Raw genomic sequence first — 10,746 nt, 5'->3', positions numbered from 1 at the left:
CCAGGTGTGGGGATTTTCATGCAGAGCTCCATGTCCTTGCTCAACTGGTCTCCACCTTTGGCTTTTCCTCCCAGTGTATGTAGATACTCTTCCTGAACACACCCCTGATCCAACTTCCCCATAGAAGCACCTTCAGCTGCAGGATCTGGACAAACTCCTGGGCTCAGTACCCAAAGCCCTGTCAGTTTTGCCCTGAACCGAAGCTTCGCAATCATTAATGTGCTCCAGAATGGCCTGGAGGGTGTGCTAACATGTACATTCCCTCCTGGGCCTGGCCTCTAGAGAGCCCTGTTCCTGGGGGCTGGGGGAGACTCCCAAATTTTGCATTTGCAACAACTTTCCAAGTGCTGTGAAGGTTGCCAGGGAGCACAGGCTCCAGGACCCTCGTGAACTCTCACTTCCAGCCCAGGAACTGCTGACTCTTGCCCCATGCACTTGACCCTTTGCCCCAGAGCTGGTCCTGCCAGGAATTCTACACTGCCAAGTCAGACACTGTGGTCAGATCCAGGGACCTCCCAACTCAGCCTAGAGTTGAATTTTGCTACTCTTTTGTGTGTGTGTGTGTGTGTGTGTATGTGTGTGTGTGTTTGTGTGTGTGCCTCTGAACTATGCAGGAGGACTGGTTTCACTGTGGTATTTTTGCACATACACAGAAACACAGTTTGATCAGTTTGACTCCCTGGTAGCCTTTCACCCGCCCCTTGTCCCTCCCCTGCTCTCCTCCTTTATCCTACTGGTCACCCTTCCATTATCCTGGCCTCCCTTCCCCTGTTTTTTTTTTCCGGTAGCCTCCATATGTGAGGGAAAAGATATGAATTCTTATTTCTTAGAGTCTGGCTTATTTTGCTCAAAATTATGTTCTCCAGTTCCATCCATTTTCCTGCAAAGGACATAATTTTGTTGTTCTTTGTAGTTTAAAGGGCAAGTCTTCCTGAAGGTTGAAGAGGACTGAAGGGCTCTCCTAAAACACCGAGGTCTGGGCCAATCTCAGACACCGGGCTGCTGTGAGACACTGCAGGGGTCACCCTGTTTGTATTCAAGTGAACAAAGGAAGCCCAGAGAGGTGAAGAGACTTGCCCAAGGGCACACAGTGCATAGGTCAGGGGCTGAGCAAGAATCCAGGTCTCCCAGGTGCTGCCACTGCTCCCCCTGCAGCTCCCTGCCTTCCCTGAGCTCAGGGGCCCTGCCTCCCTCCCCTCTCTCACTGCTCCTTCTTTTCTTTTATTTATTTATATATTTATTTTTTGTGACCTCAGCTGGTCCTTGGTATTACAGCGGTTGCCGAAATAGAGTCACAGGGGACCATAAAACTTGGAAAAAGAAGAGAGGAGAAAGGGCAGGGAAATGAGGGAAAGAGATGAGACCTGGTGGCCAGGGGAGGAAGAATGGGAAGCCGCCCCAGGCTGTCCAGGAAGCTGGGGGCGGGGCTGCTGCGGGAACCTGCACACGTGTCCCAGCCCTTGCTCTGACCCAGTGAGGACTCAGGTGAGCCCCGAAAACACAAATCCTCCCAGTCCCAAAGAGGCCACTCTCTGGTTTCCCTCCAAGTGACCACGTGCCTCAGACCCAGGGGCCCAGTTCCTTGGGGGCTTAGTGCCAGCGTCCCACCCCGGACGCGACACGGAGTTTCCGCGGGCCACCGCAGTCCAGCCAGAGCAGCAGGCTTTGCCCTGCTTCACCAGAGCTCGGCGGGGTGTGGCCCTGCAGGTGGCTCGCTGCCCCACAGATGGGCTCCAGGTGGCATTAGGACCCTGCAGAGCGCAGGTGAGACTAATAACAGCTGGAGGAGCTCCCAGGACACTGAGGACCTGGCAGGGGAAGGTGAGCCCATCCAGGGGAGCAGGGCTCCTGGAATCAGGATCCACAGCCCCACAAGGAGTGGCCCTGTCCCTCATGTCACCTGGGGAAAACCTGGACCTGATTCCTGACTGCTTCATCCTGCAGCCGCCAGTCTTCCACCCGGTGAGCAGCTGCCCTCACCTGGGACTTCCTGGGTCCCAGGGGTCCTCCCTTTCTCCTGGGCGGACTCCCCCTGCGTGGGGGGTGGGGTGGTGGTGAGAGGACCTCAGTCTTGGGCCCAGCTTCCCCAGGACCTGCCCAGGGTTCTGGAAGGCTCTCTTGAGTTTAGCACAGTGGCTGAGCAGCTAATTGAATGTGAGTGACTGATGGACATTTTAGCTTGGTGAAGCCTGGGAGCTGAGGCTGCGCCTTACTGGGCTGGGAGTCCAGCAGGAATGGGGAGTGGGTGAGATCCTTGAAGGGGACCCTGATTAGTAGGAAGGGTAGCCTCATCTCCAGCCTGGAAGGGACAGTTCCAGGGGAACCTCCCAGTCAGAGATGCGGGGGGCCCTCTCCTCCTCCTCCTGTTCTGAGAACTTGAAGCCAGGCAATGCTTAGAGAAGGCTGCCCCCACCTCCCAGGGGACACCCCCACTAGCAAGCACTAATTATCCTTTTCCCTTAATTGGCCCTCTCCTCCCAAGGGCAGCTCAGTTAATTACACACCCTGCCTGGGCCTGGGAAGTGGAAACCACTGAACTTGAAGCCCTGCTAAGCTGTGGGTGGCCAATGGCATGCTGACAGGAGGGGGCCCTGGGCTCCTCCCAGGAGCCTGAATAATGGGCTGAAGCAGCTGCACAGGGCCCCAGGGCTACTTGCTTCCCAGGCTGGAGCCTGTCACCAGGAGGCAGCGCTGGGGACTCAGCTCTTTCTGGCTGGTTTGGGCTTCTGTGCACTGCTGGGAGTTGGCAGCAGTGCCTGAAGGCGCCCTGGGGATGCTGCCCTGTTCTGCTATTCACACTCCTTCTGCAAACAGCTCTGCAGAGACCTCACTGTGCTGGGCTGGGCCTGAGCCCAACAGAGGGAAAGAGCAGGCTTCAGCTCTGGAGGGGCTTGTGGCCTCCCAGGGAAAGCAGCCAGCCAGACCCGCTGCACCAGGGCCCAAGGGCCAAGGCAGCCCTGTGGACAAAGTGCCCTGGGAGGACAGGGGAGGGAAGGAATAACTCAGGCACCAAGAGGATGATGCTTGGAGAAGGCATCAGGGTGGAGGGAGGGCGGAGGAACAGCCAGGAGAGGCAGGGGGTTGGGAGAGTGTGGGGGGTGGGAGAAGGCCAGGAGAAAGGGACCAGGAGAGCAGCAGGGCCACTGTCAGGTCCCCGTCAGGGCTCCACATAGGGTCAGCTCTCAGCTCCAACTTGCCATTCTTTCTGCCTCCAGTTCCCACTCTGGCCATTAAACTGTCCCAAGAAACTTCAGTACCAGGCTCTGGGCACCAGGTGGCACTGAGTGAATGACAAGCCTCACTGGGGACACAGCAGCCTGTTGTGTCCTAAGAGCTGGGGACAGCTAGCTGGCTGCAAGGGAACTGAAGGGGCGTCCCCAGTGTGATGTAGCTTAGACTCCTCCATGACAGGCATTCGGCGGAGGATTTCAGAGGGAAGGACTTTTTCCTGGAAGGACAGGTTCTGTTTGGGGTAGGGAAGTGGAGTTGTCCTGTTTTTCCCTCCCCACGCACTGGACATGGGGTCCCTCCGGCCTTTCTCCAACCTGCAAGCATGGGTCTCTTCCCTCGTTCAGGTGATTCCGTATGTCACAACCATTTTTGGTGGCCTGCACGCAGGCAAGATGGTCATGCTGCAGGGAGTGGTCCCTCTACGTGCCCACAGGTAAGGGGGTGACCAGGGGACCTGGAACCCAGCTTCAGCAGTGTCAAGCTGGGGGCTCCTGTCTGCCTTTGGGATCTCTGTGGTCTCTGACCAGACAGCACTTGAGAGCCGCCCCTCCCCTCAGGTTTCAGGTGGACTTCCAGTGTGGCTGCAGCCTGCACCCCCAGCCGGACATCGCCATCCACTTCAACCCTCGCTTCCACACCACCAAGCCCCATGTCATCTGCAACACCCTGCACAGTGGACGCTGGCAAAGGGAGGCCCGCTGGCCTGGCGTGGCCCTGCAGAGAGGGGCCAGCTTCCTCATCCTCTTTCTCTTTGGGAATGAGGAGGTGAAGGTGAATGGAAGGGACAGGCGTCGAGGGGTCCTGAGCTCGTTTCCTTGCACCCATCCTTCCCTCAGCCAGTTCCCCCTGTCACCGTGGTGGGTGGCATTGTGAGGAGAGGACCAAGGAGCTGCCACACCTGGTTCCAGGCTCCCTGCATCCACAGGCTGCTGGACATCCATGGAGCCTGGGTGTGGAGAGGCCGCCTCTGCCACATCAAAGCCAGCTGACTCCTAGGCCTTTCCTTCAAGGGGAGGGGCGGGGGTGTGCTGGGGCTGAACCCAGGGCCTGTGCGTGCTGAGCGGGCGCTCTGCCCTGGGCTACACCCTGCCCCTCTAAGCCCACTGATGTCTTCACTCATGGAATCCACCCCACCCCATGAGGGGGCACTTGGTCCACCCCCATCTTACAGCAGCTGCACAGGACAGGGAGAGGGGACTTGTCCACTAGACTTTGGCCTCTGAGAGGACGCCTGCCAGAAAGATGAGAGGGTCTTCAGACAGCTTAGGCGGGAAGGGCGAGAGGGACTGAGGATAGGACAGCACCAGCCTCTTCAGCCTCGGTGTCCCCCCTGTCAGTGGGGACAGTGATGATGCTCTGGGCCTGCTGAGAGGAGAGGGGCTTCCTCGGGGACAGGGACGGGCACTGACGGGGCCAGCTCTGCCGTCTACCAGCTCTGTGACCTTGGAAGCTCTCTTAAACTCATCTGTAAGTGTCCTTACGCTGCAGAGCTGGTGTGAAGCCACAGAGGGAGTCTCCAGGTAGAGGTGCCTGCAGAGCTTGGGACACAGTTATGGGCCCAGCCAAGCTCAGCTGCTGCTGAGCCTGGCGCTGTCTGCCTCTCCAGGTGAGTGTAAACGGACGGCACTTTCTCCACTACCGCTACCGGCTCCCACTGTCTCGGGTGGACACCCTGGGCATATTTGGTGACATCTTGGTGAAGGCTATTGGGTTCCTGAATATTAGTGTAAGTCCTGGGCAGACCTGGGACCCTCACACTTACCCCAGAGCAGCAGACAGAGGAGGCCTGTAGGTCAGAAATAGCCCAGGTGTCCTATGTGAGGGAGGTACATGAGAAGGTGACAGTAGAAAGGGAGGCCAGAAGCTGGTGGCAGGAGTCCATTCTGACTGTGGGGTCTGGTTTACACTAGGAGCTAAGGACAGAAGGAAAGAACCGGCACGTGGGGCCCAAACAGGCTGAGTTCGCCTGCTCTGTCATTCTCTCCCGATGAATTTATTAAAAATGCAGAACTTTGTGACCTGTCACCAGAGAGTCCCGTTGAGTAAGTCTTTGGTGGCCTAGAATTGGTAGGTTCAACACACCAGATTCAGGAGCCACTGAGGAGCTGTGTGGGAAGCAGGGCAGGTGGGGGCCAGATGAGTGGCTCCTGGGCTTGTGGTGGTCTGAAGAATTGTTTTCCTCTCTTTCTGGACAGCCATTTGTGGAGGGCAGCAGAGAGTATCCCACTGGATACGTGAGTCTCTGGGGGCAAGGTTGGCCTTGTGGTTGGACAAGACTCATGGGGTCAGCCTCCTCCTCTCCCTGCATGACCTGCAGCCACACTGAGGCCCAGCTGGCCACCTCCTGCTGTGGTTGTCATGGATAGGACCGGCTCCTTTCAGCCCAAGGACAGCCTGGATGTGCCTCTCCCAACCCTTCTCCAGGGCCAGCTTAGGGAGAGCGGTGAATGGGTGGCTGGCAGGTGGGGCCAGGATCCATAATTCCTACTGGGAGATGACTTTTGCTTGGAGCTTTCAATCTTCAGAGTGACCCTGAGAGGTGACTGGGGTTCGCCTTGTGTGACAGAAGGGGAGATGAGGCCCATGAATTGGTCAAGGTGTGGGATGACTGACCCACTGGCCAGTTCTCCCCATTTCCCCAGAGCTGGTGGGCCTCCGGACGCAGGAGGATCCCACTGGGGCTCCAGTCGCTCACCTGTTGCTGTGAGACACAACCCCAAAGCATCCCCAGTGTGGAAGGATAATGGCAAGAGGGTCCCTCCCAGCCCATGACCAAGGGCTTCCTTGTGCCCCTTTCTTTCCTGACAGCCCTTCCTGCTGCAGAGTCCCAGGCTGGTGAGTGAAGCTCCTTCCTTGTGTCCCCTGGAGGTGTGGCCTCTTCTGGGCTCCCTCAGGCCTGGGAAGACACCTGGGTAGGAGGCCAAGGAGCTCCCTGTGGTGGGAAATGCCCTTGGTCTCAGGATTTCCCTTGCTTTGTGGGAGCCTGCAGGGTGTGGGTGGGCCAGGCAGCTGCAGCTGAAACTCCACCTTCATTTGACCTTTTCTCCATTTATTCTGCAAAAAGATATTTGATGTCCTCTGTGCCAGGCCAGTGCCAGGCTCTACGACAGAGGGACAAGCCGGTCCTAGCCCTCCATGCAGCCGCTGCAGCTCAGGACACAGCCATGGGAGAAGCACTTGGTGCTCAGACACTGGAGCACTGAGCTCAGCCTGGGGGCAGGGGACACTCTCAGCAGGCCAGCAGCAGGGGTTTAGTAATGAAGAGAGCTGCACTTCCTGCTGCAAGCCCATGGCAGAAATTCCCCTGTCCCCGTGCGCTTCCGTGGCCCCTGACAGTAGCCCTTGCAGCTGTTCCTAGAGGCAGGAGACCCTTCCAGAGCCTTCACAGCCATCCCCTTGTTCCTTCAGCAGGTGCCCTGCTCACGTGCTCTTCCTCGGGGCCTCTGGCCGGGGCAGGTCATCATAGTTCGGGGACTGGTCTTGCAAGAGCCAAAGGAGTAAGTATCCAATCAAACATCACCTCCTTTAACCTCCCAGCACTGCCATGTCACCCCTTCTTACAGATGGGAAGGCGGAGGAGCAGCAGGTAAGGTGTCCAAGGTCACAGAGCTTACGAAGGTCAGGCTGGGACCAGCAGCCCCACTTGCAGGAGCATCTTCCCTCCTGGTGCCTCTGGTCAAGCCACCAGCCCTGCATCTGGATCCCAGGGGAGACACAGACAGAGACCCAGAGAGAGGAGGTGGACTCCCAGAGTGACACATGCTTGGTTTAGGAAAGAGCCAGAACGCCCCAGAGAGGAGGGCTAGCTAGTACTTGGAAGCCAGGACTGGGAGGGAGACCATTAATAAATGGGTGCTTCCTGGCTTGTCCTCCAGGAGGCGCTCAAGTCCTGACAGTCTGCTCAAATCTAAATAGACCAGAGCCTGCCCGCCTCCCTGGAAGAAAGGCATTGGATGTTATGGCTTTGAGAAACCAGACTGCTGGCACACTTACTACCTGTGCAAACTTAGGGCAGTGGCTTTTCCTCTCCATGCCTTAGTTTCCTTATTTGTAAAGGGGGTAATAATAAAACTGATCTCAGGTTGGTTTTTAAAATAGTACATAATGTAAGATTGGAAAACGCCGCACCACACGACACAGATTACCAAAGAGGTTTCCGCTTTATTACAAAAGGCTTGTATTTATATAGGTCTAAGGAGAGGTCGCAGGGCTGAGGTAGATAACAGGTCGCCCGTTTATTGGCAAGCTCTTCCATATGTCAGTTCTGGAGCCCAAGAAGTTAATTCTAATTGGGGTTAAGGCTTCCCACCAGCAGGGTTTCAACATGGGGTTAAGGCTTCCCACCAGCAGGGTCTGAACATTGGTGCCGGCGCCAGTGAAGGAAACAAAGAGCGGAAAGAGGGCCGTTAGATGCCATGTTGGTTTTTTTTTTTTTTCTGGGATGCTGTTGCCGTTATGTTTTCCCAACACCTGACCCACTGTGGGAAGCAGAGAAGGGGAGTGGGGGCACCATCCTCTCCACTCTCGGCTTCATTTTCATGTATTTTTAACTTGCTGAGGGTGCTACACCCTGCCCTGAGTGCTCCTGGTCACACGTAAGAAGCTGGCATGAAGCACATCGTGGGTAGCAGGGCCTTGCAGAGCCAGGAGTGACTCTTGTAAACTGTGTGTGCTTGGGAATGTCACTGCACCTCTGAGTTTCCTTATCAGATAAAGGAGAATGTTGATGCCAAGGTGATGGGAAATGATAAGGTGTTCCAAGATCAGGACCACACCTCCCTCCCCAGACATACGGAGGGATATGGCCAGGTTCATATCCTGTCTCCAGATCATGTCGTTGTTATTAGTGACACAGCAAATAACCTGAATGCCGTTTCCCAAGGGCCGTGAATGCACATGTCCTCAGAAGTCAGATTGGCCACATGAGTAGGGAGGACCAGAGTGGGAAGGGTGTGAAGTGGGAGGAATATTTCCAGGGCCCAGTCACGACAGATCCTCTGGTGAGTTCTAAAGAGAAGTTGAAAACCCTCTTTTACATAAAGTCTATTTTTCAACATGGAGTGAATTTGAAATTGGAGAGTACTGTGCCCCACAGAACCTTCCTCCAGGCCCTCCAGTACCACCCCTGGGCATCCTTCAGCACCTTGCCTCCAGGCTCCTTCCCAACACTAAGCCCTTGCCTTCTCCTCTCCAAAGCTGGAAACATGTGCGGCCCTTTCCTGGTGGGGATCCATGGAAGTCCCAGAGGCCCTCCCCAGGAGGCTTCTACAACTGCCCCCCATCCCCTCGCATCCCGTCTCTCTTGCTCTCAACTGCTTCTGCTGGGATCCAGCCCACAGCAGCTGCAGGGCTGGTATTTCAAAGAGGGTCCCTTCAGAAGTCATGGAACAGAGTCTGGGGGTGCTACTGAGAGGAAGATGTCAGGCACAGAAAGACCAGCCCCCCAAAATCTGGAGTCATGAATCCTGGTTCACGTCCCAGTCTGAGGCCGCACTGTTGTTCATAGTAAAGCAGCCAGTCCCCTCGCTTGCTGTCCTCGCCACTGAAGTGGGCTCCTAAACCTCTCAGCTCGGGCCGTTTGTGAGGATAAGGCAAAGGCAAATCCTGGCTCCTGTAAGACCCCTATTGTACTCTAGGGTCTTGCTAGTCTTCAGGTACATTACCTTCTGGGTTCCTCCTTGTTTTCTGTGTGTGTGTGTGTGTGTGTGTGTGTGTGTGTGTGTGTGTGTGTGTCCTTCAGAGGAAAACTTTGTATTATGTAATAATAGTTTCAAATGAAAGGTCTCATTTCAGTACTGACTGTGTCCCAGGCACTGTTCTAAATTAACACTTTACATGTATTAATTCATGTAATTCTAACAATCCCAGAAAGCAGACACAGCACTGTTACCATCCCTAAATCTCCGTAAGCCGGCACAGAGTCAGTAAGTGACATGCTCTCGATCACAGGACTAGAAAGCAGCAGGGTTAGGGGGGAACTGCCCCAGCCTGGCTCTAACCACTAGGCAGCTTGCAAATATTGAAGACAACACTTGACACAGAATTAAACACACAGTAAAGGTTAGCTACTATTGCTATCATCATGATCACCCATTTTCAGGAGAAGGAATTGAGGCCTAGGCCAGGTAACACCCCTGACCTCCAGTCAGTAGACAGCAACCCGGGGATTCAGACTCAGGTCTAAGCCTCCTGTTCTCTCCACTCCTCTAAGCTGTGGTGGGTCCCAGGATCCAGCCCTGAGCCTGTGGGAGGAGCCCAGCCCTGGATTCTGAAGCATCTTCCCACAGCCCTGCTGCTCCCTCAGGGTGTGCCGTGGCCTGAGGGCAATGGAGGCCAAGCCCCTTCTCTGGCCTGTTCCTGCAGGTTCACTCTGAGCCTGAGGGATGAGGCCACCCGCACTCCTGTGATGCTCAGGGCGTCCTTCACAGACAGAACTCTGGCCTGGGTCTCACCCTGGGGATGCAAGAAGCTCATCTCAGCCCCCTTCCTTTTTCACCCCCAGCGATTCTTCGAGGTGGGTCTGACCCCAGCAGCCACATCCCTCCAGGAGGGAGAGCACAGCTGAATCCCCAAAGTGGTCGGAGACTGGGCATGTCCTGGCAGGGTAGAGGTCATGGGGCCAGGAAGCCAGGCCGGCCCAGCAGAGGGTACATCTAGGCATTGGCCCTCAGCTCTCCACGCTGATGCCAAGGTTCCTGTGCCCAGAAACTCTGGCATAATGAATGCAGGTGGGGCCCAGCATCCTTTTGTTCAAAAGCTCCCCCGATGATTCCAACAGGCGGCCAGAGTGGAAAACCGCTTCATGAAGCAAGCCCAGTTGTAGAAGGTCAACTAGGCCCAGGGTCGGTTAAGAGCTCTGTGGAAGGCCACAGTGCACTGGGGACATCTAGGCCTTCCTCTAAGGGAAGAGGGTCTCGATGGGCAGCACGGCAGGCAGGCAAGGGAGGGTCTGCCTGGAGTCCCACACCCACTCAGGCCCTCCGTACCAGGTGCTGCTCCTGTGCCAGGAGGGAGGGCTGAAGCTCGCACTCAATGGACAGCCGCTGGGGTCCACCAGCCTGGACCAGCAGACCCTGGAGAGGCTGCGGGAGGTCCGCATCAGTGGAAGCATCCAGCTCTACTGTGTCCACTGCTAAGGAGGATTCCAAGGGGACCCCAGCCAGTCCACTCCCAGGGCCTGTGGTAGGGCCCTGCTCTGCTGCCTTCATTAAACTGTCCTCCTGTCACCATCGTGTCAGGCCTGGTTCACTTCCGGGTCACAAGCCTAACTCTGCAGAGGAGCTGGGGCCCATAGCAGAGGAGGCACTGGGTGTGAAGGTGGCCCCAACTCTGCTCCTACACCAGGGGCCCGGATTGGGCTCCATCTTCCTTCAGGGCCTAGAGTCCACTCAGGCGGACAGGTTCTGTGGCCTAACACGAGGACTAAAACACACACTTTAAAGAATTCAGACATTGTTTTCACTCCTATCTAGAGGTTTTGGGGAAGTGGCCCCTCCTCCCCTGGAAGTTCCAGGC

At 56.2% G+C, this 10,746-nt stretch overlaps 1 protein-coding gene across 6 annotated transcripts; it reads left to right on the top strand.

The window, feature by feature from the left end:
• Positions 1–1,476: 1,476 nt before the first annotated feature.
• On the top strand, positions 1,477–10,457 carry LOC143392972 (galectin-12-like). Of its 6 annotated transcripts, none has more exons than XM_076847410.2 (9): positions 1,477–1,962; positions 3,576–3,664; positions 3,789–4,002; positions 4,838–4,957; positions 5,427–5,465; positions 6,040–6,066; positions 6,640–6,728; positions 9,595–9,745; positions 10,221–10,457. In XM_076847410.2, the coding sequence occupies exons 1-9, from the start codon at positions 1,894–1,896 to the stop codon at positions 10,365–10,367; spliced, it is 945 nt and encodes a 314-aa protein (XP_076703525.2). In that variant the 5' UTR covers positions 1,477–1,893; the 3' UTR covers positions 10,368–10,457. The 6 variants fall into 6 exon arrangements, with proteins under 6 accessions (XP_076703525.2, XP_076703522.2, XP_076965028.1 ...); XM_076847407.2 differs by having other exon boundaries at positions 1,790–1,962; positions 6,643–6,728; XM_077108913.1 differs by lacking the exon at positions 5,427–5,465 and having other exon boundaries at positions 1,790–1,962; positions 6,643–6,728.
• Positions 10,458–10,746: the final 289 nt, after the last annotated feature.

The sequence above is a fragment of the Callospermophilus lateralis genome, chromosome 2 (genome assembly GCF_048772815.1).
Source record: "Callospermophilus lateralis isolate mCalLat2 chromosome 2, mCalLat2.hap1, whole genome shotgun sequence".
Classification (NCBI taxonomy): Eukaryota; Metazoa; Chordata; class Mammalia; order Rodentia; family Sciuridae; genus Callospermophilus; species Callospermophilus lateralis.
The sequence above is the reverse complement of the archived record's forward strand: the minus strand, read 5'-3'. Positions and strand labels throughout refer to the sequence as shown.

Bases quoted from the DNA above. Each gene is read 5' to 3' on its own strand.
- LOC143392972 (XM_076847410.2), top strand. From the start codon at position 1,894: ATGTCACCTGGGGAAAACCTGGACCTGATTCCTGACTGCTTCATCCTG. The intron at 5,466-6,039 runs GTGAGTCTCTGG...CTTTCCTGACAG, and splicing joins GAGAGTATCCCACTGGATAC to CCCTTCCTGCTGCAGAGTCC. The intron at 6,729-9,594 runs GTAAGTATCCAA...CTGTTCCTGCAG, and splicing joins GTCTTGCAAGAGCCAAAGGA to GTTCACTCTGAGCCTGAGGG.